Below are 27938 nucleotides of genomic sequence, written 5' to 3'. Positions count from 1 at the left end.
CATTCGCCCCTTGATGGGCACCTAGGTTGCTTCCAAGTCTTGGCGATTGTGAATAATGCTGCAGTGAACATAGGGGTGCATGTAACTTTATGCCTGTGCATTTTCAAGTTCTTTGGATAAATACCCAGCAGTGGAATAGCTGGATCATATGGTAGATCTCTTCTTAAATTTTCTGAGGATACTCCACACTGCTTTCCATAGTGGCTGCACCAGTTTGCACTCCCACCAGCAGTGTATGAGGGTTCCCTTCTCTCCACATCCTCTCCAACAATTGTTGTTTCCTGTCTTGTTAATTATAGCCATTCTGACCAGCGTGAGGTGATACCTCATGATAGTTTTGATTTGCATTTCCCTGACAGCTAATGATGTTGAGCATCTTTTCATATGCCTGTTGGCCATCCGTATATCTTCTTTGGAGAAATCTCTGTTCAGATATTTTGCCCATTTTTTAATTGGGTTGTTGGTATTTTTGTTGTTGAGATGTATGAGTTCTTTGTATATTTTGGATATTAACCCCTTATCTGATATATGGTTTGCAAATATATTCTCCCAATTGTTGGGTTGTCTTTTTGTTTTGTTGATGGTTTCCTTTGGTGTGCAGAAGCTTTTTAGTTTAATGTAGTCCCATTTTTTCTTTTGTTTCCCCTGCCCAGTCAGACATGGTACTTGAAAATATGCTGCTAAGATCAATGTCAGAGAGCGTACTGCCTATGATTTCTTCTAGAAGTTTCATGGTTTCGGGTCTTACATTCAAGTCTTTAATCCGGTTTGAGCTGATTTTTGTGCATGGTATAAGGTAATGGTCTACTTTCATTCTTTTGCATGTGGCTGTCCAGTTTTCCCAACACCATTTATTGAAGAGACTCTCCTTTCTCCATTGTATACTCTTGGCTCCTTTGTCAAAATTCAGCTGTCCATAGATGTGTGAGTTTATTTCTGGGCTCTCAATTCTGTTCCATTGATCTGTGTGTCTGTTTTTGTCCAATATCATGCTGTTTTGGTTACTATGGCTTTGTAGTATAATTTGAAATCAGGGAATGTGATACCTCCAGCTTTGTTCTTTTTTCTCAGGAATCCTTTGGCTATTTGGAGTCTTTTGTTGTTCCATATAAATTTTAGGATTCTTTGTTCTATTTCTGTGAAAAGTGTTGTTGGAACTTTGATAGGGATTGTGTTGAATCTGTAGATTGCTTTAGGAAGTATGGACATTTTAACTATGTTAATTCTTCCAATCCAAGAGCATAGAATATCTTTCCATTTCTTTGTGTCTTCTTCAATTTCCTTCAACAATGTTTTATAGTTTTCAGTCTACGGGTCTTTCGCCTCTTTGGTTAAATTTATTCCTGGATATTTTATTGTTTTTGTTGTAAATGTGTATGGGATTGTACTCTTAATTTCTCTTTCTGCTACTTCGTTCTTAGTGTATACAAACACAACTGATTTTTGTAAGTTGATTTTGTATCCTGCAAATTTACCATATTCATTTATTATTTCTAGAAGGTTTTGGTGGATTCTTTAAGGTTTTCTATATACATGATCATGTCATCTGCAAATAGTGACAGTTTCACTTCTTTCTTTCCAATTTGGATCCCTTTTATTTCTTTTTCTTGCCTGATTGCTCTGGCTAGGACTTCCAATGCTATGTTAAATAAGAGTGGTGAAAGTGGGCATCCTTGTTTGGTTCCTGTTCTTAGAGGGATAGCTTTCAGTTTTTCTCCATTGAGAATGATATTTGCTGTGGTCTGTCATATGTGGCCTTTATTATGTTGAGGTATTTTCCTTCTATAGCCATTTTATTTAGAGCTTTTCTCATAAATGGATGCTGTATCTTATCAAATGCTTTCTCTGCATCTATTGAGATGATCAGGTGATTTTTATTCTTCATTTTGTTAATGTGGTGTATCACGTTGACAGATTGGTGGATGAACCATCCCTGCATCCCCAGAATGAAACCCACTTGATCATGACGTATGATCTTTTTAATGTATTGTTGTATGCAATTTGCTAGTATTTTCTTGAGTATTTTTGCATCAATGTTCATCAGTGATACTGGCCTGTAATTTTCTTTTTTTGTGTTGTCCTTGTCTGCTTTTGGTATCAGGATAATGTTGGCTTCATAGAATGAGTTAGGAAACTTCCCCTCCTCTTCAATTTTTTGGAAGAGTTTGAGAAGGATAGGTATTAAGTCTTCTTTGAATGTTTGGTAGATTTCACCAGGGAAGCCATCTGGTCCTGGACTTTTATTTTTTGGGAGATTTTTGATTGCTGTTTTGATCTCCTTACTGGTGATTGGTCTATTCAAATCCTCTACTTCTTCTTGGTCCAGTTTTGGAAGGTTGTTTCTTTCTAAGAATTTATCCATTTCTTCTAGATTATCCAATTTGTTGATGTATAGCTTTTCATAGTATTCTCTTATAATCTTTTGTATTTCTGAGGTGTCCATTGTAATTTCTCCTCTTTCACTTCTGATTTTATTTATTTGAGCCTTTTCTCTTTTTTTCTTGGTGAGTCTAGCTAAAAGTTTGTCAATTTTGTTTATCTTTTCAAAGAATCAGCTCCTGGTTTCACTAATTTTTTCTATTTTTTTTTTAGTCTCTATTTCGTTTATTTCTGCTCTGGTTTTTATCATTTCCTTCCTTCTGCTGATTTTGGGGTTTGTTTGTTCTTCTTTTTCCGGTACCTTTAGATGCACTGTTAGATTGTTTATTTGGGATTTTTCTTCTTTCTTGAGGTAGGCCTGAATTGCTATAAACTTCCCTCTTAGAACCACTTTTGCTGTATCCTATAGATTTTGGCATGTCTTATTTTCATTTTCATTTGTCTCCAGGAATTTTTTGATTTCTCCTTTGATTTCTTCATTTACCCAATCGTTGTTCAGTAGCATTTTGTTTAATCTCCACATTTTTGTGGCTTTCCTCGTTTTCTTCCTGTAGTTGACATCTAGTTTCATACCTTTGTGGTCAGAAAAGATGCATGGTATTATTTCGATCTTCTTAAATTTATTGAGACTTGTTTTGTGGCCTAATATGTCATCAATTCTGGAGAATGCGCCATGTGCATTTGAAAAGAACGTGTATTCTGTGGTTTTTGGATGGAATGTTCTATGTATATCTACCAAGTCCATCTGGTCAAATGTGTCATTTAAGGCTAGTGTTTCCTTATTGATCTTCTGTTTGGATGATCTATCCATTGATGTAAGTGGAGCATTAGAGTCCCCTACTATTATTATGTTACTGTCTATTTCTCCTTTTATGTCTGTTAATAATTGCTTTATATATTTTAGGTGCTCCTATGTCAGATGCATAGATATTTACATGTGTTATATCTTCTTGTTGGATTGTTCCCTTTATCATTATGTAGTGCCCTTCTTTGTCTCTTGTTACAGCTTTTATTTTAAAGTCTATTTAGTCTCATATAAATATTGCTAGCCCCGCTTTCTTTTCTTTGCCATTTGCGTGTGGAATATCTTTTTGAATCCTTTCACGTTCAGTTTGTGAGTGTCTTTAGGTCTCAAGTGTGTCTCTTGTATGCAGCATATATATGGATCTTGTTTTTTTTATCCAGTTTGCCACCCCATGCCTTTTGATTGGAGCATTTAGTCCACTGACATTTAAAGTAGCTATTGATAAACATGTATTTATTACCATTGTGTTACTTTTTTTCCTGGGTATTTTAGTAGTTCTTCTCTGTTCCTTTCTTTTTCTCTTGCTCTCTTCCCTTGTGGTTTGATGGCTTTCTTTAGTAATATGTTTGATTTCTTTTGTCTTACTTATTTGCTTACTTATTATAGATTTCTGATTTGTGATTACCATGAGTATCCTATATAAAATTCTATGTACATAACAGTCCATATGGAGTTGATAGATTCTTTAGCTTGACCTCTTTCTAAAAGCTCTACTTTGTCACTCCCCTCCTCCCACATTTTATGTTTTTGAAATCATATCTAATCTTTTGTTTTGTGTGTGTCTATCCAGTTTGTGCATGTCTATCCATTCCCCTCTTATCATTGAAATAGGTGATTTTAGTACTTTTGTCTTCTAACCTTCATATTACCTACAGGTGGTTGATCTGCTACTTTACTATATTTTTACCTTTACCAGTGGTTTTATTGCCTGGTTTTTTGGGGAGTTTTTTTGATAATTTTTTTATCCCTATTTGTGGTCATCGCTTTCTCACTTAAAGAAGTCCCTTGAGCATTTCTTGTAGAACTGGTTTCTTGGTCATAAACTCCTGTAATTTTTGCTTGTCTGGGAAGCTCTTTATCTCTCCTTCCATTCTGAATGACAACCTTGATGGATAGAGTATTCTTGGCTGTAGGGTTTTTCCTTTTAGCACTTTAAATACACCATGCCATTCTCTTCTCACCTGCAGGGTTTTGGCTGAGAAGTCCACTGACAGCCTTATGAGCTTTCCTTTATATGTCATTTGTTGCCTTTCTCTTGTTGCTTTCAGGATTCTCTCTTTATCTTTAATTTTGGACATTTTAATTATAATATGTCTTGGTGTGGGCCTCTTTGGGCTTATCTTGTTTGGAGCTCTCTGTGCTTCCTTTGCTCAGATGTCTGTTTCCTTCCTTAGGTTAGGAAAATTTTCAGCTATTATTTCTTCAAATAAATTTTCTGCCCCTTTGTCTCTCTCTTCTTCTGGGACACCTAGAATATGAATGTTAGTGTGCTTGATATTATCCCAGAGTTCCCTTAGACTGTTCTCATTCTGTCTAATACTTTTTTCTTTTTTCTGTTCAGCTTGGATGATTTCCTCTAGTCTTTCGTCTAGACGGCTGATCCATTCTTCTGTATCCTCTACTCTGCTATTGAGTCCCTCTAGTGAATTTTTCATTTCCAGTATTGTATTCTTCATTTCTGATTGGTTCTTTTTTATATTTTCCAATTCTTTGTCGATGAGCTCACTGTGTTCATCCAGTCTTCTCCCAATATCTGTGAGCATCCTTATGAGTTTTTGTTTGAACTCTTTGTCAGGCAGGTCGCTTATTCCTGTTTCATTTAGTCCTTTTTCTGGAGTTTTGTCTTATTCCCTTTATTGGAAGGTATTCCTTTGTCTCCTCATTATGCCTCTTTCTCTGTGCTTATTTCTATGTATTAGGTGAGTCAGCTATGTCTCCTGATCTTGGAGAAGTGGCCTTATGTAAGAGATGCCTTTTGAGACCCAGCAGTGTGCTTCTCTCTTGTCACTAGTCCAAACAATCCCTTTGTGGTCTACTTGTGTCCTTCTGTTGTGGCACGGTTGCTCCCACTGCAGGTACCCAGGGAGTCTAGTCTTTCCTTCCCTGGTCAGCTGTTTGTAGATCCTGTTTGGGAAACCTCAGCACCATTGGCTACAAGGTCCAACAGCTCACTCTTGTTGCATTTTTCCTGTTAATTGGGTAGGTACCCAGTGTAGCTGGTTGCTAGGCTCAGGGGCTTACAGTTTCTATAGGCCTCAGGCCTACAAGGCTGTTGTCAGTTCTCTTAAGAGTGCAGCTGTGTGGGGCCGGCCCTAGGCACAGGAGCACTCAATTGTTTTGGGTTTTGGAAGGTGGAGCTGATCCTTTTTATGGCTATTTGTGAAGCAGAGGTCTTGTACCACTGATAAGCCTCACCCCCCCCCCCCACCACCACCACCACCACAGGACCACACACACTGTCGACACAGTCCTGGTCTGTGCACACTTCCCAACACACTGCAGCGTACCCCGATACCCCACTGCAGAGGTCCCCATCTCTCCACCAATGCCCCTGAAAGTTCACCTGGTCCTCACACAAGCCCTGTCCCCACAGAGCTTGCCTGTAGTCCCCACTTGCATGCCTGTAGAGGACCAAGGCACCCAGTCAATGCAGGCTGACAAGTAGCCTGAGGGCTTGCTATTGGTCAGGGCCAGTCCCTAGGGCGGGCTGCCTGCCCTGGCTGAACTGGATTAAATCTGCACTCTAGTGAGTGTGGCAGACCCCTGGGCTAACAGGCCACGGGAAGAATTTCAATGGTGTCTGCCAGGGTCTGTGTCAGCACGTCTGGACTAGGTCACAACAATGGTCACCACCAATGTCTCAGTCTCCGGAGAGGTCTCTCCTCTCACCAAGATGCACCCAGAGCCCACCAGATGAGTCTCTTTTCACCAAAGGACTGTCAGCCTACTCTCTGGTGATCTTAGGTTGCTGAGATGGGTGAGTTTGTGCATGGGCCCTTTAAGACCCGGGTCTTCTTGGCTTTCATCCCATAGCTTTTCTGGGGGCATTCCCGCTGCAGTTAATAGCCAGTAAAGCCAGGTATTAAGACCCTCGTCTCAGTTGTGCTGAGTCTGAAGGATGCTTATAGCAGTATCGGCCCCACTCTGGACCTCACTCCTCCAGGGAGGGCTGTGTACCTCAGGGTGGCCCCTGCCTAGCTGGCTGAGAAACTCTGCTGCTCATGAAGGTGGCTTTTTTTCTCTCCAGAAGGAATTTCTGCCTCTTCTGCCTTAGTCAGGACTGTCCCTTGTTGTGGGGGTTGTTTTTATGCAGTTTTCAGTTTTCTATCCAGGGAAATTTTTCCAAAAATAGTTGTAACTTGCTTGTGTTCATGGGAGATGAGTTCAGAGTGTGCTTACACCGCCATCTTGACTCATGTCAGTCTATGGAATTTTGTTACAGCGGCCCAAGCTGACTAGTGAACACCAACCAAGAGAGCAGTTGGCTCCCAGCAGTGGGGTACTGCAAGCTGCCAGTCCTAACGCGAGGAACGTGAGCTGAGTGGAGGCGAACAAGGAGCAGTGAGGACCTCCCACCCGAGTAGGAAACTGCAACCATAGCTGGACGGCCGCAAAGCAAGCTGGTGGAAAGACGTCTGTGCATCTTGGGATCTCACCACATTCCAAAGAGGCTGCCACTTTAGGACTTGATGAAAAAATATCAGGCCGTCAGTGGCAGAGGCTTCCTTCCAGTGGACTTCAGTAAAGTCCTGTAATAGACAGACAAGCTTTTCCCTCAGGTGCCCGCTCTGAAAGCAGAAAGGAACAGAAACGCAGACTTGCAGAAGGCAGGCTTTTCAACTATGGCTCAGGGTCAGTGTTAAAAAGGCCAAATTTGCAGCCCCAATATAAAGTTCGTAAGAACAAAGATTGGGAAGACAAAGAAAATAATGTGTCCAAGAGCACCCTCTTGGTCACAGGCTACCTGGGCCCAAGGGCAAGTCAGCCCAGGTTACAGGACGTCCAGGCCAAGGCAGACGTGGCAGAGCCGAGGGCGAGGAGGAGCAGGGCACCAGGCTTCACATTTCTAATATGGGCTTCCTCCGGCTAGAGGCCAGATCTCTGGCTTTGGTAACGAGCTTCTGGATGGACAGATTATGTCCACGGACACCAGCGGTCTACTGAGGGGTGGCCAGACGAACGCCGAGCCTAGTGAGCCTAGACCTGACCCACGGACCCAGCAGCCAGGAGCAGGTCTCCGCCACCTCCTGCCTTGTCATCTGCCTGTTCTGACTGGGGCTCCCCTCAGGCTCAGGGGGCACAGCTCAGCGCTGGGGGAAGCCTGCTGCGTCTCCGATCCTGGTCAGACTTGGAACTTTCTTTCGTCTTGCCTCTTGGTTTGCTGCTTTTTTCTCTTCCTTCCTTTGTTCCTTTTTTTTTTTCTTTGGTCGGGGCGGCAGGGGAGTTGTTTTCCATTGTAAAATAAAACACAGACACGGAGAGCTGCACCGAGCAGTGCACGGCTTACGGAGACACCGTTGTTGACGCTTGCGGGGCCGACTCCCTGCCCCACCGCTGGCTTCCAGCGAGCCGCTCTCCGGCCGGGTGTCCCCCTCCCTCGCAGCCCGCCCGTGACCACAACAGGCCACGGCTGATCCCACTGCAGAAGACAAGCCCGCCCACCTGCAGCCTGTGGAGGAGACTAGAAAACCGAAACCGTCCATTAGAATCTTTCCCAGCTGTTTGTAAGATGCACTTACAAAGCGATGACAGTTATACTGTTAGACTGATCGCTCACTTAATTATTTATGGCAACCAAAACAATAAAAACAGTGTTAACGGCACAACTGTCAAAAGCCCGGCAGTGTGACAGTCTAGCTCGTCTCGGTGATCGTGCGGCAGCCTTCGTGTTTACACGTGGGTGGACTGAGGCTGAGAGCTCCGTAGTTGTCCGGGGCCTCGCGGAGCGCCTGGGCTCCCGGCCTGTCTCCGGGCGGCGGCCGGGGCTCCCCCCATCCCAGCCAGCCCCCCGCCTCCAGATGGCCGCCCCGCGAGCCGCCTCTCGCGCACACGGTCCCTCTGAGACACTGAGTCCCAGGACGAGCTGAGAAGAGCCCTGAGGCGAGCTTCGCTGAGGCACACGCACCCCAGGAGCGGCCGCGCCAGGAGGGGCACTACCGCCAGAGGCCACTTCACCCGAGAGACGGCCACCTGGCCGGACAGCCCACCTGGGCCAGACCCTGCCCCACCCTCCCGCGCCCGGCCCGCTCGAGGCCCAGGCTGCCTTCCGAGGCCCCTGTCTTCACCGGGCTCCTCAGGTACAGACGAACCTATGTTTTCTCCTCTTGTTAATCCTTGATTACAAGGAGAAGTCTCAGCCAAGAACCTAGAACGGTAGAGAAAAAATGGTGTTTTTTTAGATGAGATTTTCAATAAATTAGATTTTATTGTTTTCAGTAAGCGTTTGCTGAGCATCTCTCAAGGCACACACAAAATGACGTGAATCCCAGATTCTTCTCTCACGACAAGGAAAGCCAAAGAGACAGCTCAAAAAGTATGTAAATAATGCTGAGAAGGTAAAAAAAAAAAAAAAAAAAAAAGCATACATTAGAAAATGATACACATAAAGTGCCATAGTGGCTCAGAGAAAGAACAGCTCATCAATCTTGATCAATCATGAAGGGCTCCATGGATGGACTCGCGCAGACGTGCAAAGGAAAGGCACGGTACATGTAAAAGCAACAGAATCTTCTTCTGACTAGAGAGTCAGACCCTTGCCCGTGTGGGGCTCACTACAGTCCCCAGCACCACACCATGACTCCACCGCGGGCTAGGAGGTGAGCCGAGGAGCGTCTCCGTCCACGGGGAGGGCCCCCCCCCGAGCCTGCCGACCCCTCACGCTGCCCGGGCTCAGCACTAACGGAGAGGAGCCGGGGCATCCTGGCTGACGTTGCCCGTCCACCCCTGCATGCCCTGAAATGGCATTTGATGGCTCCACTTCTTAATCCATGTGCTTATATATTGTACATTATGACAGACTGTTGCCTGTTGGCATTTTTCAAACCATTTTCTCGACCACAACAGGCACTGACAAAAATGTACCCGCTGTGATTTTCCCGGAGCTACATGCACTCAAGGGTCTACACGCCTGCTCAAGGGTCCCCCTGCAGCCAAAACTTCTGTGAGGCATCCTGCCAGGGTGAACACGTCAACGCCCATAAACGTAAGTTTCTTTTGTTTCCCAAAGAGCAAAACTAATCTAAGGGACTTCAACTTACGTTATCTTTTGTAGTTGAACTCAGAAGATATTCACGGCACTGAACATAGGGCAAGGCGAGCTTCCCGCCTTCAGGGACCCATGTGGAAAGTCAAATAAAAAGGTAAAGCATTATATGATAACTGTTTTTGTTAATTGCAGACTTTCTTGCTATTTCCTCCACTAAACTAAGAAGATCTTGGGGGCAAAGATTATGATCTTTAATTTGTTTAACCTGACATGGCTCAGTGCCTGGCACTTTGGAGGCCTTCAACAAATGTTGCTACTGATGAAGAAATAGAATAAGTAAATAGATGATGGAAGCATGGATGAATAAATAATGGAAGGATGGACAGAATAACAGGAGTCCAGGGTAGGGAGAAATGACTGCTGGTTGGAGAAAAGGCTTGGGCTGGATTTATCAATAATAAAAACGCAGACAAATCCTTGTATTTAGAAGTCTTCCTCTCTGATTTCCTGGTTCTGCCCAGAGTCAGAATATATCTTAGAAACTCATTCTATTCTACTTCCTGCCACTTCACCTCCAAATTGCTTCATCCTCTCCCCCACCACCACCTCCATCTAAATCTGCACATCCTAACTCAAGGAGAAGCGGGTAAATGGATAAAGAAATTGTGGTACATCCATACAGTAAAACACTCATCAGCAATACAAAGGAACGAAACCTCAGATGCGGATGAACCCCAAAAGCAGGAAGTGAAAGAAGCCAGACACAAAAACTACAGACACATGATTCCCTGTGTCTGACGCTCTGGAAAAGGCAAAGCTACAGGGACAGAAATCAGATCTGTGGGTGTCAGGAGCTGGGAGAGGGGAGAGAACTGGCTGCAAAAGGACATGGGAGAACTTCTGGGGTGATGAAAATATTGTGTCTTGATCGTACACAGCTGTATACGTTTGCCAAAATCATCAAGCCACAGTACACACCCAGAAAGAGTGAATTGCACTCTATGTAAATTATACCTTCATAATCCCAACTTTTTAAAAAGCCAAAAAATAAAAACCTAACTCAAAACCTCCTCTTAAAAGCTTAGCATGGCCACTCTCTGCTTCAAGTGTTCGTTTATCATCCTCGTAACTCATGCAGTGATTGATTATGCCTCGAGAGCGCCTCTACTATTATTGTCTTGAAACAGTATTTATTTGTTATTATTTCCTGTCCAGGTCTTATCTCCCCAACCAGATGATAAATTCCTTGGAAACAGGAACTGTGTGGTATTACACACCCTTTATCCACAACTAAGATCCAGCTCACTGCTTGACACGCACGCCATACGTGAGAAATGTTCAATACGTATTTGCTGACTTGAGTAAAAACCAGCTAATTAGAGATATTTTGGGTACTTCTCCTGCAATCCAAAATTGAGTATGATAAAGAAGCGTACAAGTGCCTTTCTCCATTAAAACACACCTTTCCTCGCAGCCTCTCAGACTGTCTACAGCAATCATTCACACACCTCACCCTCAGTCAGCTCTCTGGCTGATTTATCGCTGACAGAGGAGCCTGAACATTTCCCAGCAGCCCTGGCCCGAGGTGCAGACGCCCCGCAGAAAGTGCGGAGGCCGCGTGCTGACAGCCCCTTCTGCGTCTCCTGGTCTGTTTCCTCTGTGGACCGTTACTGCCTCGTGAGGCCCGGAGTTTTAGTATTGCAGGGGTAAGACACGACAGAAATAATTTATCAGATGCAACAAAATCACATTCCTATTTTAACGTCACAAAATCCAACAATTTCTATTTCATTCTCCTTACATCTAAAATGCTGGGATTTCCAATTTCCAAACTTGCCTATTTTACGACGGCCACTTTCCTCCCTGTATTCTCTCAAACGTCATCAAATTTAATTAACTATCTTAGTGAAGCTGCTGTCTGTCTTATTGCATCGTTTTTAAAGGCAATTTAATCTTTGTTAGCCTCTGCTTGGGGCAGGCAGTTTGTCCTAACTAATCTAAGCCCCGGATTGGCTGCAGAATCTGTTTTCTCACACTGCGCAGCTTCGCCCTCCCACTGTAGCTGGTTCCCCTTGGTTTTCTCTTAGCCGCTTTGGTGCATCTATTTTCCCTCAAACCGGCAGAGACAACATGTCCTTCAGGCACTTTCCCTTCTACCCATCGCCGCCGCGTGGGGCTCCGGCGTCCAGGCCGCTCCTCCTGCCCACCGGCGCCCACGGCGTCCTGGAGCTGCCCTCCAGCCGTCGGGCCCCCTCCCTCCTGCCTGCCTGTCCTCCTTTCCTCCTTCCCTAATTCTGACGTTAAATAAGAAGATAACACAACCACGTCTCCACCAGAACAACACTGACCACAAAAATATTTGGAAACATTAGTAAAGAGAAAAGATTTTAATTAATGTATATATTTACATTACATTTAATACACAGAAATATTTTCAGATTAAAGAAAAGAAACATCTATCTTAAATTTTTCTAATTTAAAAAAACTCTTATAATTACAAAATAATCGCTAGAGCTTCAGGAAGTGACAGCTCACAGCAACGTCTCAGTTCCTTGGATAGTTCCCTCTCCTTCCAGCGGCGCCCCGCCCCGGGGACGCCGGGTCGGCTTCGTGATCTCTGCCCATTTCAGAGGGCAGTGATGCGCTCGCGCCAGAGGTCCTGCTGCCCGCCCGCAGCCCAGGGCGCTCGCAGGGGTGGGCGAGGGGAGCGATCGCCGCCGGCTCCGCCCTCCCGAGAGGGAAGCCGCTCTGCGGACAGGGGGCCCAGAGGCCAGCCCGCCCCAGGGTGCCCCGCAGAAGCACAAGCGATCAAGCGCTTAGAAATGAACATGTATGAACAAAAAAGGGAAACTTTAAGACTTGGAAAGGACACGTCCAGATAGACCCTGCCGCTCAGAGCCTTTCGAGCTATTTTCATTCCTGCCCAGCTTCCTGGCTGCTCCCTGCTGCCCTGAGAAACTCTCCGCAGTGTCTGGGCAGAAGCTCCTGAGTGTGTTGTCTCAGGTTTTTTACTGCCGCGGGCCCAAGAATGGAATGGGCCTGTTCCCTTTATTTCCAATGCTAGAGGAAGGGGAAATTTTTCTCCTAAGGGTCCACAGAGACAGTGATTTAATCCCGTATTTACAGGATCCGCTGAGAAGTCAGGAGGTCCCTGAAAGATGTGCTCTGTGGGGGAAATCAAAGTAGAAAAAAAAAGACACCATTAAATCATTTTAGAATCTGGACTTTATGAGGCAGTCTCATCTGTCATCCTTAGCCATGAGAGGAAATGACAATTTGGATTCCAGGAGGAAAAACAGCCATCCCTGTTAATGCTCAGACTATTACTCGGCTGAGCAGAGCTGTGGTGAAGAAGTGCAAGCTTGCCGCAGGTGCCCACTCAGCCTGCCCCAGACCCTTCCGGGACGCGGGCGGGGACAGGAAGGCCGGGTGACAGGGCTCTGCATAAGCACTGCCTTGTTCTAGGTTGACCAACGCACCACCACCACATAGAAAACTGGTTTTGTTTCACAGGAAGAGGCAAATTCTCCCACGTATTTGCTGATGTGAGCAGAATTTTGGAACGCTCTTTAAAAGTGAAGCCCACTACAACTGTCATTTGACTTTCCAAAGACACTTGTATCCATACAGAGAGCTCAGAGAAGTTAACAACCCAGTTACAGACGAAACAAAATGGAGAGCGTCAGGGCCCTGTATCCCTAGTATATTGTTCTTGAAATAATTATAATATCATATTAATGTCATGTTTTAATTATTAATTCTATAATAATTTGTAAGGAACACATTGTTTCAGATGGTGTTAAGAGCTTCACATATGCTAATCATTGAAGTCTCTCAACAATCAGTGAGGAAGGTGGTATCACTACATTTTAGAGAGGAGCAAAGTGGAACTGAAAGATTAGGCGACTAACTTCCCCACCAACACCCAGCTGGGATGTGTCGGGGTCAAAACTCAAAAGCAAGTCTGACTGAGCCGTCTGGTTATATCGCCGCCTAAAGACAGGACTGTTTCAGCCTGAGCTACAGCACACCTCAAACCAGCAGGGCGCACTCAGGTTGGCTTCCCTCTGCAACCAGCACACACGCATCTATGCAAAGACGGGAAGGAGCAGGATAAACAAGTCCCATGGCTGATGTGACACCTGACCCCAGGCCAGGGTTAACCACTGACACGGGGCCTTGGAGATGGAAGACGGACAGGCCACCCTGTTCACGGGACACAGAGGCAGACCGGCCCAGAGTAGCCCACTGGGCAGCGCGTCCAGCACCTGCACTCACTGCAGACAGTGCAATGGTCCCTGCTGCTCTGCTCTGGCCCCTCCGTGCACTCCCAACTGCAAAAAGGAAAAAGTGAGTTCTGGAATCACAAAATACTCAAGGTGCATGAACACCACGAAGAGGAGAAAGCACACAGAACTCACACTCAAACAACAAAGCGATCAGAAAAAGACTGAAGTGTCATTCATATCCTCCAGGAAATGAGTGAGTATTCAACACAGGAAGCAATTCCAGACTGTTATGAAAAAAGAATCAATCAGAGACCTCGGAAATAAATATACCATTGTTGAAATAGAAGCCAATAGATTCTAAAAACTAAGGAGAAAAAAAGAAAAGAAAAGAAAACCAAAGCTGAAGAGTGAATTACTGAACTGGAAGGCAACATCAAGCAATTCTTCCGAAATGGGCCATGAGGAGATAAACTGTATCAAAAGAAAATTAAGAAAGCTGGGGGAAGAGACAGAGCGCCAACAGCGGTCTAACTGGAGTTGCAGGCAGCGGGAGGGAGAACACAGAGGAGGCAATATTGACAACGTAAGATTCGAGAATTTCCCCCAAAAAGAAAGACACAATTCTCAGATTGAAAGAGCTTTCCAGTGCTGAGCATTTAACTAATGGGAAAAAAAAATACTTAGACCATCATATTGAGATTTGAGAACACCAAAAACAAACATATTAAAAACTAATCAAAAAGAAAAATAGCTTAGCTGCAAAGGAACAAGAATAAGATTGACATAGAGTCTTATCAGCAAATCTGGGAACAGGAAGATAATGCAGCAGCATCCTTAAAGCGCTAAAGGAAAAGACAATTTTGAGTCTAGGACTCTGTATTCAGCAAAACTATTGCTTAATTGTGAGGATGACATAAAAGCAATTTCAGGAACACAAAGAATCAATTTACCACTCACAGATGGTCACTGAGAGATCCTAGGGACCTATTCCAACATGAGGAAGGAAACACAGGGAGGCACTGGTGGGCAAAGAAATTAGTAAACACCTGTTAACTACTCTCTGGAGCCAGCTCCCGGGATCTCGGCAAGGCAGGGAGTGGGGGAGACAGTAAAACTGTGCCAAGTGTCTGTCTTCTTTCCAACGGGGGGCTCACTATGGAGAGGAAAGGATATATACCGACTAATTCTAGCCATTGTTAGGGGGAAAATAAGTAAATATGTGTATTCATAATTTAAGAGTGTCCTTTAGAAGAATAAGTTTATAAGTTTCAAAAAGCTAAGGAAAAATACTGTCATAGAAAACTTGAAACACCAAATTTATAATCCATGAAAGAAAATATTGATAAATTGGATTTTGTTAAAATTAAGTGCTTTGCAAAAGATACTGTTAGAGAATGAAAAGACAAGCCACAGACTGGGAGAGAATATTTGCAAAACACATCTCTGATAGAGGACAGGTATTCAAAATGTACAAAGAACTCTTAAAACTTAACACTAAGAAAACAAACAACTTGATCTAAAAATGGGCAAAAGTTCTGAATAGATGCTTAACCAAGGAAGATATACAGACAGCAGCATAAGAAAAGATGCTCGACATCACGTCACTAGGGATGTGCAAATTAAAACAACAATGAGATACCACTACTCATCTATTAGAATGGCTAAAATCCATGACTCTAACACCAAATGCCGGTGAGCATGTGGAGCAAAAGGAACGCTCATTCACTGCTGGTGGGAATGCAGAAATGGTACAGCCACTTTGGAAGACAGTTTGGCAGTCTCTCACAAAACTAAATATTCTCTTACCATAAGATCCAGAAATCATTGCGCTCCTTGCACACAGATGTTTACAGTAGCTTTATTCATAATTGCCAAAAACTAGAAGCCACCAAGATGTCCCTCAGTTGGTTAACGAATAAACAGTGGGATATCCAGACAAAGAAATATCATTCAGAGATTTTTCTTTTAAATGAGCTATCAAGCCACAAAAAGACATGGAGGAATCTTAAATGCATATCACTAAATGAAGAAGTCAATCTGAAAAGGCTACATTCTGTATAATTCCAACTAAGTGATATTCTGGAAAAGGCAAAACTATGGAGACAGTGAAAAGATCAGTGGTTGCCAGGGGCTGGGGAATGAATAGGTGGAACACAAGGATTTTTAGGGCACTGAAAATACTCTGTATGATACTGTATATGACACATGTCATTACACATTTGTCACGGTGTGCCACTATAGTGCTGCCCTCACAGTGTGATACTACAGCACTGAATTCACAGTTAACATGGACATCATCACATCCAAGGTGTCATCTGCACTGCCTCAGCACAATACTGCTGGCATCGCCCTGGTATATCTTGTCAACATCCCATCCTGCACGAAAGACCCTGGATGAGGGACTCAGAACTACGGAATACCTCTCCTACCCTGGGTATCTTCAGTCACACTCTATATCCGTGCTCACAGAGCCAGGCTTTCTGCTGAAATATACCACAGACTATAGACGACACAGCTCTCCGTTATAGAGACTTACAGACCGAGAGGAAGTCTGTATACCATCCCTACAGCAAAAATGACCACACACCACTGATACATGACATCTGACTGCTGACAACAACACAAGTAGCATCTTGGTTACCAACACCATATTTGGTATTACAGCTGATAACTTCATCAATTTAAAAGAAATTCCTAAAAACTCAAAGGCGTGAACAATCTAAACAGTCTAGGGTCATCCCCTGATAATAAAGCCTACCCTGTCTTCTCAACAAGACTCAGTGCCACTAACCGCCTGATGCTGTTTGAACACCGCCTACTTGGAATTTTTCCTTTTCTATTTACTTCTTCCATTTTTCTGGGACACTCATTTGAGAAAGTAATACATTATAGAGAAAATATACACTAAGACGAAAATATTTTTAAAACGTGTTACTACAAAAAAACCAACTCAACTCCAATTAATGACTGGCCTCTGGGAAGAGCAAACCACTACTAAGATGCCCACTGTTTGCACAGAGGCTGTCACGTGGGCAGATAAGGTTTGCCTCTGCTGCCCCTAGCCTGTGCGGCATGTGGTCAAAGTTCGTTCAACCATAAACTGCAAGCGCACAATATTGGGAGATCCTCTCTGCAAATACTGACTGATAACATCGACCACAATCAAAGACTCAAGCAACGACATTTCTACTAGAGATTAGGTTCAAAGAAATATAATAGAATTTCACAGTCCTGTGACCCAGTTCATTTTCAAAATTAATTTTAGCTAGATATCTTATTCTGTGCCTAAGGGAGATTTTCACTCAACATAAGAGGAAGATAAAATAACCCTGAAAATAATACTGGAGTTTAAAGACACGAGCTCTCATCTCTGTCACTGTCCCCGGAACGCTGGGCAAGTTCTGGAATGTAAACTTTGATAGCCTCAGTTTCCTCACCTAGAAATGAGAGCATAGGACTGCTAGATAACTTCATTTCTGAAAGTCTGCAATTCAATGAATCATCAATCAAAAATATTTGGACAAGATGATCTATAATAGTGTTGTCCGGTAGAAATATAGTGCAAGCTACATATATAATTTTAAATTTCCTAGTTGCCACACTAAAAAAAGGAAAAAATACAGAAAATAATTTTAATAATACATTCTAGTTAACCTGACATAGCCAAAATATTATTTTGATATATAATAAACATAAAACATTGTTAATGAGATGTTTTACATTCATTTTTCATAATAAGTCTTCAAAGTCCAGCATGTGGCTTGCACTTACAGCACAGCTCGATTCTGACTCACACTTCTCAAGTGCACGGTAGCCACACGCGGCTGGCAGCCACCATACTGGAGGGCATAGACCTAGAAAGTGACCTTCAACTTGGATGACATCTGACTCTATAAAGTATTGCCTGCTCTGTGCAAATACCTTGGGCTCTCTGAAGGACAAACTATCTTTAGCCACATAATGATTATCCTCATAAGGAGGAGATCAACTCTTCTCCTTGCCCATGATCAGAAAGACCTGCTCCCTCATTTCTCACCTCCCTGGTGTCCATCTCTCCAGCTTGTTGATTCCAGCTCAGCTGTGTTTCCCCGAGTCATTCTCTCTTTTCATCTCCCATGCTGCCCTGGTTCAGGCTCTCATTATCGCTCACCTGGAACAGCAGAACAGCCCCTAACTGTGCACTTCATTTGCCGTCTTCACTGACGCCCTGTGTTTACATCCAGCACAATTCATTGTTACCTGAAGCCCCGTTCTCAGTCACCTGTCCATACTGGTGCTCCTCTGTCCAGAAAAGCTACCTGAACCCTACTGTCAGAAAATCAGACAGTCCCAGAGTTAAATAGCACTGAATGAACGTATTTCCAAACATCAGGAGGGGTCGACATGAAAAGGATTATAGCAGACCCGGAGAATCTATTTCTAATATTTTGGCCAGTACAAATGAGCAGCATGGGCCATGTGGGGAGGAACACAGCAGCAAAGGCACGCGCTCTCACACTCGCAGCCATCGCGCCAGTGTAGACTCAGCTGCTGAGGGAGGCCCCTGAGACTCCAGAGGACAGAAGATCACTGAGTTTGTTTGCTAGATAAACAGTAACTTACCTCTTTGGGGGTTCAAAGATAAAAATCTTGTAGTTTTAAAACCAAAGCTATGTTTCCTCAGTGGACTAGAATAAAGAAAATGGAAAAGAGTCTTAAATAGGGATAATCATTATGTGGCTAAAAATAGTTGATAAGAAGACTGATCCTGTGGCCACTAACCTGAATGCATCATCAGGCAGTGCGCTGCTTTCTCCCCTTGAAGGGGAATGAACTTCTCCCAGCCATGAAGTTATCATTTAAGGCCCGGGAAGAAAGCAACTGTCTTTGAACTTAGGTTCTGGGATGAGATTCCAAACGTCAGAACAGAGAGGGACTTACTCCGTGGATTAATTTGCTTACCCTCATTTCCCATGTATCAGTCTCAGTAATGTGCTTAAAATATTGACAGTAATCCTGGGATCCTCAGTGCTGCCTATGGCTCACACAGTGTCTCCAGAGAGGGGAAGGGGAAGGAGCACCCAAACTCTCCCCCGAAATCTGTGAAATGTGACATTTGCTTATAATTTGGCATAAGATTACAAAAGAGTGGAAAATTTACTTGCCAAATGTAAAACCTCTAAATCAAAGGTAATCAGGATTAGATCACTTTTTAGGATGAAATATGATATATCAGATTCTGATTCTTCAGAGGAAGTGAGCAAGGTAAGAGATGAACTGTCAGAGCAAGAGATTGACACACATAAACAATACACACGCACACACACAGTAATATGTGCGGCATATGGTAATATGTTGACGCAGTGAGCCCTCCACAATCATGGCTGTGAAGGAGCACTATCACTCCTGCACCCTCATGAACACATCTTGGCAGGTGGACCCAGGCTCCGTGTGTGATTGTGACCCTCTGCGGCTGTCCCCCACTTCGGCACTGCTCCGTCCAGTCAAGGGCTCTCTCCTAGGGCCTGTTTCTGTGTTTGCCCTTGATGACAATGGGGAGAAACTCCCAGGGTATGGATATGAGATAATTTTTATTTTTAGCCTTTCTTAATGATTGTTAATATTTGCTCTGAGCACTTTTACTGGCCTAAATGGATGTAAATAACATCTTGTATCCAGTGTGGTATTGACCAGAGGTTATATTTAGTAAATGTAAAGATCCAAGGAGGAAAGGTAAAGACCCATCTTTGAAGGTGCTCTATACACATCCTCCCATCAATGTTTGAGAACTTTTTGGAGAATAATTTTAATTTAATCCATTTGTCTAGCTAGCACCTCTGTCAGGTGAGAGTTTAAGAAAAAACATCCTTAAGTTTGCAAGAGTAAAATCAATTATTAAACAACTGAAGCCATCCCCTGAGGTGCTTACTGGCCACCTGTAGGGGAGAAGATGGCCTCCAAGGCAGGACTGCTTTGAAGAAAAGGTGATACCCTTCAGCGACATTAGAGGATGAACACTCTACAATCAGAGTGCTTGGTGGGTAATCACATACACCTGGAGAAAGACACGAAAGGAACCCTTAAATTCCCCACTAAGGACTCTATGCAGTCATCTCCTGGTTAGGGCTCCAGCATTAGATTTAGACGGGAAAATAATGACCAGTGAAGTTTTTGCCCAGTCTGCTATTATGCAGGATAAGTGTCTCAGTGGAGAAGTTTACCTTGGTTGATGATGGGCAGCATGAGAAAGAGCTGACGTATTGTCAACATAAGCTCTGTCGCATCATAAAGTTCTCTGAATGTACAGAATCCTTAATGCATGCACTTTTATACACATTACTCACTAATCACAACAACCCACAAGGTACAAAATTTATTTTCATCCTCATCTGTAATAGAAGTAAAAAAAAGCTTTTTAATTTCATATAGGTAGCAAATGACAGTGTCAAAATTTGAATTCAATTCTCTCTAACACTAAAGAGAAACTTCCAAACATAATCTAGACCATTAGACCAAGACCACAACAAATAATCCATGACCAAGCTCGGTCAAATCTTTATTTATTGAGTACCCACAGGATGGATAGCACAGAAAATGGAAGCAGGAGAAATTAGACCCAGTTCCTTATTTATTTCCATTTAAGGAACAGAAAACAACAAAGAATGAATGGACAGTTCTCTTCAACTTAGATCTGATAGTGAAGCAGGCAGGGTGGAGACAGTAGAAAGCACACTGGATCCCGGAAATAGCTGGTCCTGCCGGAAATTAACCGGCAAGCGAACAACGTGTCTACGTTATTTTTCTCATCTGTGAAATGGAATTAAACTCTCCTTGAGATGTCGTCCAGCCCTCTCATTCTAACTTCAGAGTTCCTTGTACTTTTAGTTGCCCCAATTCTCATTCTCCCCTTGAAACTTGGGGCAGGTTATTATGGGAAAACTAGGTCCATGCAGGAACCCTTTTAAAACAAAACAAAATAAAAACACTTTGATGATCAGGAGAGGACGGAAGAGATGGATGGGTGGAGTGTGGGATGTGGAGGAGGACTCCAGGAAGAGTTTCTGGAAGATGTGTCTTCCTCCAGTTTCTGTATTAGGTCTATGTGCTTACTGCCTACCTGCTCCTCATTGCTAATCTTGTGTTCTTTAGCCAACTCCGTACCGTCAGTAAGACAGGGAGGAAGCTTCTGCACCAGATCTTGCTGACGCCATGCGCAGTCCATAGGAAACAACTCCCCCTTTCCTCCTGTCCTCGCTGCTCACCCCCACTCCACACACCCAGATACACAGTCACCCACTGCACCCCCCTACTCATCTGTGCACCGCCTGTGAGTGTCAACCGAGGCAGAATAAGAGAGTAGAGAGCACTCGTCCCTGCGTTTAACCCACCCCAAACCACAAGCGCCATGAATGCCCCTCTGCTCTGCTCTCTGCTCCACCTCTAGCCCCAGGAGCATGGCCTGGCATGGAGTAGGCACTCAATGTATATTTGTTAAAATCAATGACTCTGTTTGCACTCTGTCTCCCTTACTAGACTAAAAGGCTCCGCCTTGAGCGGACTGTAAGCTCCATAAAGGCAAGAGGATCTCCCCCTCTTCCTAGTCTGTGTTTCCACCCCCTGGTAAAATGTCTGAGACACACTGGCACAAACTATGTCTTGGGGAAAGGTAGACCTGATAAAAGTACAAATATGCAGTGAAGACAGTAATCAAAGATATCTCATAGGCAAGAAATAATAACCCTGGAATTATTTCACTAATTAGCATGCAGCTTGGCACATCATCTTGGAGCGGATTGTGATCTCCGACTTTTCACTACTAGTTGGTAAAAAACAAGAAGAACAATTTTAAGGGAGTACATCACCGTCTAAGTTCACCCCTGCCCCAGACCCTGCCAAGATGCAGCAAGCAGGAGGGAATGAGCCAAGCACAAAGCTTCACAAACACGGAGGCTCTGCTGTGTTATACAAATAACTGGGTACACTTTGATGGCCCCGAGGCAAACCCTATCAATGCAATTATAATAATATAATTCAAATGTCTTCATGGGAGTATATGACAAGACCTGAAACATGACAATTAACTACTTTCTTTTGAGGAAAAATTACTATGGTTTACATCTTTTTCATTAAACTTTTTGAGATCATTTTAGACCCACATGCAGTTGTGAAAATTAATATAGAGATTTTGTGTATCCTTTACCCAGTTTTCCCCATGGTAACATTCTGCAAAACTAGAGGACAATATCACGACCAGGCTATTGACATTAGGTCGAGAGAACATCCCATCACCACGAGGATCCCACATGTTGTCCTTTGCTCCTCCCCATCCCCACACCCTCCCTGACCCCTAACCTGCTCTCCGTTTCTGCAATTTTATCATTTCATGAATGTTATATAAATAGGATCAGACAGTATGTAACCTTTTGGGATTGGGCTTTTTTCGCTCAACACAATTCCCTGGAGATCCATCCAAGTTGTTGCAAAGACCAGCAGCTGGTTCCTTTTTATTGCTGAGCAGCATTCCACGGTGTGGATGTACCACAATTTGTCTCATCATCCTACCATTGAAGGAGATCTCGTTTTTGGCTATTACGAATAGAGCTACTATGGACATTCACGTGAAGATGAACATCCATTTCTCTGGAATCGATGCCCAAGACTGCAACTGCTGTGTCAAACGGTGGTGGCATGTTCAGCTCTGTAAGAAACTGCCAAACGTTCTTCCTGAATGGCTGTACCATTTTATATCCCCAGCAACAACGTGTGAGTGATGCAGTTTCTCTGCATCCTGGCCAGGATTTGGTGATGTCACTATTTTTTATTATAGCCATTCTGATAGGTGTGCCATGATCCACTTTTAATGAACACAAAGACCCAGAGACAAAAGGGAGAGACCCCACAACCACCCAGGAATCTTTAAGTATATTCCCGGTCCCTTGTGATTGTCTTAAGGTGCACAACGGATCAGCCTCCGCCCTTATGAAGCACCAGATAAGAATAGAAGAGTATTCCTTAATGTGATACAGAACAGCTACTAAACTCCCAGAGCAAATATCATACTCAACAGGAAATTCTGGAAGCATTGCCTTTAATATGCTAAGAGCAAAGCAAGAATGGCACTTCTGGTCAAACTTTTATGGGCAGTACTAGCAAATGTAATCAAATAGGGGGAAAAAAGACAACAATTATAAAAGGAGAAATGAGATTTATTATTTGCAGATAATAAGCATGTCTACACACAGAAAGTTAAGAGAATCCATAAACTATCAAAATTTATAAGACAGTTCACCAGGTTGTTGGATATAATATACAAATCCAAATAGCTTTCCTAGATACTAGCAACAACCAATTAAAAATGTAATTTTGGGGGGCCACCCTGGTGGCGTAGTGGTTAAGTTCACATGCTGCACTTTGGCAGCCCGGGGTTCACTTGGATCCCAGGTGTAGTCCTAGCACTGCTCATCAAGCCACACTGTGGTGGCATCCCACATACAAAATAGTGGAAGATGGGCACAGATGTCAGCTTAGTGACAATCTTCCTCAAGCAAAAAGAGGAAGATTGGTAACAGATGTTAGCTCAGGGCCAATCTTCCTCACACACACAAAAAAGTAATTTTTGAATAATCTCATTAATTCTAGTAATAGAAGAATCTTGGAATAAACCTTTTAAAATGCATAAAACCCTCAGGGAGAAAATTATAACACTTTAAAACAAGACATAAAAGAAGACATAAATGACGAGAAATACCACATTTGTGGTTAAGAAGACTCAACATTTTTAAAATGTCTGTTCTTTCCAAATTAATCTGTAAACAATACAAATTTAACCCAAATCCTAACAGGATGTTTTTGTTTTGTTTTCAGAAGAGGTTCTTTTAAAAATACACATGGAGGAGTAAAGGACCAAAAAGAGCCAACATGTTTTTGCAGAATGGGAAAAGAAGGTGTCCAGAGCTTTGAGCGCTAGTTCTGGTGATGGCAATGTCCCACTCCTGGCTCCATACCTCTATCGACTGGGAAGAAGAGGGTTCAGAGCTCAGGACACTCCTGGGCCAACCCTCCAGCATCCAACCAATCGTCCCCTTGCAGCGTTCACAGCCCCACCACCTCTGTGTGCCTCCGTCATCTTCCAAACAGACCCCACAGGCTCTTCACCCAAGCTCCCATGAGTCATTCCAGAGAGCCCACACTATCCAGGTCCTCCCTCTTTTCCACACGGTCTATAAATACTCTAAGCAGATCCCCACCTCTTAAAACCTTCCTCTCTGTCTTCTGGAACTTGCAGCCTATCATCAGCAAGGTCCCCTACGTCTTCCACCTCCGGACCTCTTGCCTTCCTTGCTCTGCCCTGAGGACCCTGCTCCTCATTGCTGATCTCAGATCACTGTCCCCCTTCTCCTGAGGAAGCCCTTACTTTGACGTTCATGACATCACCTGCATGACTGTGACAGTCTTAAAACAGCCCCTCTGGAACTTATATCCTCCTCCAGCTACTACCTGATTTGCTTCCCCCTCCCCCAACTGCTCTACAAAATTCACCCAAAAGAGTTTTCTGGACTTACTGTTCCCAATATCTGTCCTCTTAGTCTCTCTCAAAGCCATCCTACAGACATTCTTCCCAATGATTACACACAAACAGCCCTTTGCAAAGTCACCAAGGACTTCCACATTGCTAAGGCAAATGGTCAGCTCTCCGGCCTCGTCTCTCTTGAGCTCTCCGCAGCATTCGCCACAGCTGACCACGCCCCATGGCCCGAGCGAGTGCCCCACCGAGCTGCTGAGCACCCCTCTCGGGGTTTTCCTCTGACCCCAGTGGCCATCCTCGCAGCCCCTTTGCTGTTGCCCTTGTCTCCCTGACCTTGAAATGTTGGAGTGCACGGGACTCTGTCCAAGGACTCCTCTCTTTCTGATCACCTCTATACGCACTGGTTACATAATCTGCAGAGCCCAGTGCAAAAGGAAAATGCAGGCCCCCTGTTCAAAAACTATCAAGACTTCCAAGACAGCAACAGCAGAGCATTAAAGCAAATGCAAGACTCCTCCAAAAACAGGGCCCTGTGCAACCACACGGTCACACACTCGTGCAGCCGGTCCTGCCGAGGACTCTAGAATTTTTCTCTCTGGTCTGGAACACTCCCCTGAACTCCAGGCTCATAAATCCCATTCCTGGCTCTCTAGGAGGTACTTCATATGTTCAAAACCAAATTCGTGACCCTCCCCTCCACAAAAAAGAATCCTGTTCTTTCTGGAGTTTTCTCCATCTCAGTAAGTGGTATAATCCTCCACTTTCTCACACCAAAAACCTCCGAGCCATCTTTGTTTCTCATCACTTAACCTCATATCCAAATCATGAGCGGATGCTCTTGGCTCTACCTCCCAATACAGGGACTAAGCCCCCCCACCTTCCACCTCAGCACTGCCGCAGGAGCCATCTGGCCCTGGGTCACTGCGGTCCCCTGCCAGCTGGTCCCCCGCTTCAGCGCTGGCTCCCCACAGCCTAATCTCCACCTGTCAGCCCACCATCCTTTTACACTGGGATGTCCTCAAAATGAATGTGAAGGTGCCCTTAGATGACTCAAGTGTCAGAAACATGGGCCTAGATCACCTGAGAAGCTGCTTCCCGTTCACATCACTCAACTACAGAAATAGGAGAGGAGCAGTTTTATATGCCTATTTTCTCAGCACTAACCAACACAACCCCACAAAGATTCCAAGTGACTCCCGCTCCTAACCGCAAACCCTGTACCTTCCTCGTATCAAAGATGGACCTACAGACTTACCGGGTGTCCTGAAATGGTAAAAAATCTAATCACTTTTGAAGTTCCCTTTCAATTTTTCATTATCTAAGGGTCTAGGTAACCCATCATATATCATAGTCACATAACACGCAGCTCAAAAAGATCGTGGTTTCTAAAAATGTTATATACGAGCCAAAATAGTCCCGGTGTCAAAGGACGGGAGCGGTTGGGGACGCTCTATTCGAAGCACGCGGCGGGGGAGGGGGCGTCCTAACGCCCAGGGTTGCGGGGCGTTTCCCAGCCGGGCGTGGAGGCTGCGCGGCGGGCGCGCGCTGGGGCGTGTGCGCGGGGCCCACAGTGAGAAACCCCCGTGGGAGCCTCGGCCTCCCCTCCGAGCCCCCAGCACACACCGCACGCGGCGAGGCGAGCTGGGCCCCGCGCGCACCTAACCGAGCCCACCGCGCGGGGCCGGCCGGCCGCGCTGCCCCCGGTCCCCTCCGCCCGCCGCATGGCCGCGCAGGGGCGCCGGGGCCTGCGCGCGGCGCTCACACACGCACCCACACGCTCACACACGCACCCACACACTCCCACGTCCCCTGCCCCAGGCGCGGCCCGGGGTCTCGGACGCTCCCCTCTCCCCGCCCCGCGCGGGGCACTGGGGCTTCTCAGCTTCGCAGGTGTGGCGGCGCCCGGCCCCCCAGGTGGGGACAGCGCGGATCCAGTGGATGCTCCCGGCGGATCCCGCGGCCCCAGACCCTAGGGAGGGGGAGGCCGGGCGGGGGCGGGGCAGTGTCACATAAGAGCCCGCTTCGCCCCAGCGCCCGCCCCCGCCCACCCTCCCGCCCCGCGCCCCTCCCCTCTCACCAACGGACGAGCGGATCCGCGACCTTCGGGGCAGGGACATCTTAAGCGCTTTGTCCAGGCCGGAGCTGCTGAGCATCTCGCCCCAGTCGGGGGCTACGCGGCCCCGGGCGAGCGGCGGAGGCTGCGCGCAGGGCTGGGCGCTGGCGCGGCGGCCCGAGGGCCATGGGGGGCCGCGCTCGGGGGCCGGGCTGCTGGCGCGGCCGGGGCGCCGGCGGGTGTGCAGCGGCCGCCGCCCGAGGCTGCGCCGTCCGTGCCGCAGCGGCCGCCCCTGCGGCAGCGCCCGCGGACGCCACCGCGCCGGGCCGGGCGGCGGGGGGAGCGGCCCGCGGCGGGGAGGAGCGGGAACGGCCCGCGGGACCGGGGGCTTTAGGGTGACGGAGAAGGCGATGCGGTGGGATGGTTGGGGATGGGGGCTGGGTGGGAGCTTTAGGGGGTCTCTTGCAGGAGACGGGCGCCCCTGGGGGTGCCGTTTTCTGGCTGTGCCCGTCTGCTGCCTGTTTTACCTGCCTGTCACTTGCCGTGTGCTGCGAATGTCTCGTGTGAATCATTCAAGAATCATAACTTCTTTTCCTTTTAGCGCTTTCTGTTCTTCTGTGTCCAGTTTGGTGGGATCTGTGTAGCTTCTTCACTGGAACAGGTATTTCTAAGGTGGCTGACACAGGCCCTGGAACTCAGAGGTCCTGGCTCTCCAGACTCCCGCCCCCGCCCCCACAACCTGCCTGGAATTCTAACCAGTGGCATGTTGAAGCTGTGAAAACCCTAGGGAACTCTTATTAAACCACTCCCCCCCACACACACACACACAACCCAGGACACACACTCACACTTTGTTCCATAGAAACATAATCATTGAGAGGCGAGAACTTGTCCAAGATCACTTAAATTGTTTCACGTGTCAGTTAATGTTTAAATTGTGCTTGGTCCTTCTGGGCACAGTTCCATAAAGGGGAAAAAAAAAAACCAAGCTGAATCTTTTTAATATCTGATGAAATTCTGACCTCAGATGAAAAGAAAAAAGAACATGATTCCAGTAAGAGCCTGACCTTGCGTTTACTGGTGTGATCCTTACGCTGTATTTCACCTAAAGTAAGCATCAAGGACTGACAGGCAGAGCAGAGTTCGGCGGACAGACAGAATCCGTGCCCGAAGGAGGACCAGGCTCCTCCTGGCTGCCCTCTGCTCCAGATTTTGTTAGAAAAAAATGCAGAAAAGAGACATTTTGCTTTGAAAACTGTAGGCTGGCAATTTTAGCTTCAAGTAGGACAAGCCTGTCAACTTTGTGCCCTCAAAATAAAAAAGTGTTCCTGATAAGAAATGAGTTTTTAGCAGGAAGTTGAGGAAGAAGAAAATTTTCTGAGTTGTTGAGCTGAGCTCCCGGGCCGGAGATGTTATCTCAGTGGGTCTTCATGGCTGCTGAGGGGGATCTTAAAGCAAGTTGATCCTAGAAATGAGTTTGTCAAAAACTTTGTCACTAATGATTCAGTAAATTTTCTATCCATGATAACCCCTTCAGGACCTAAGCAGAACTGAAAGGGACATGAGTGAAAATTATGGTTTTTTCAACCTCAAACTTTAAGATAAAGAGAAAACTTTTTTTTTCCATAACTAGATGAGAACAAGAAAGAGTAGACAGAAGTTATTTTTAAGATAAAAGTGAATATGTTAAATATCGAACATTTGCCTTGACCACCACAGGCTAACCCAGTGTCCTACCCTGATTTCATGCAACCCTGTCGTGA

General features: G+C 45.3%; 1 protein-coding gene across 8 annotated transcripts in view; it reads right to left on the bottom strand.

The window, feature by feature from the left end:
* Window positions 1-26938, bottom strand: part of ATP8A2 (ATPase phospholipid transporting 8A2) — a 591936-nt gene extending 564998 nt beyond the window's left edge. Inside the window, exon 1 of one of the 8 annotated variants that reach the window (XM_070578675.1) lies at window positions 26707-26938. Coding sequence is in view for 2 of the 8 variants with exons in the window: in XM_070578684.1 (XP_070434785.1) it covers window positions 26200-26275 (76 nt within the window). In the remaining 6 variants the exon portion in view is untranslated. Of the gene's footprint in view, window positions 1-25377; window positions 25598-26199; window positions 26447-26702 lie in introns of those variants that run through there. The other 7 variants (XM_070578681.1, XM_070578680.1, XM_070578674.1 and 4 more) reach the window with 7 other exon arrangements.
* Between the last annotated feature and the right edge of the window lie 1000 nt (window positions 26939-27938).

The sequence above is a fragment of the Equus przewalskii genome, chromosome 16 (genome assembly GCF_037783145.1).
Source record: "Equus przewalskii isolate Varuska chromosome 16, EquPr2, whole genome shotgun sequence".
In the NCBI taxonomy this organism is placed as follows: Eukaryota; Metazoa; Chordata; class Mammalia; order Perissodactyla; family Equidae; genus Equus; species Equus przewalskii.
The sequence above is the reverse complement of the archived record's forward strand: the minus strand, read 5'-3'. Positions and strand labels throughout refer to the sequence as shown.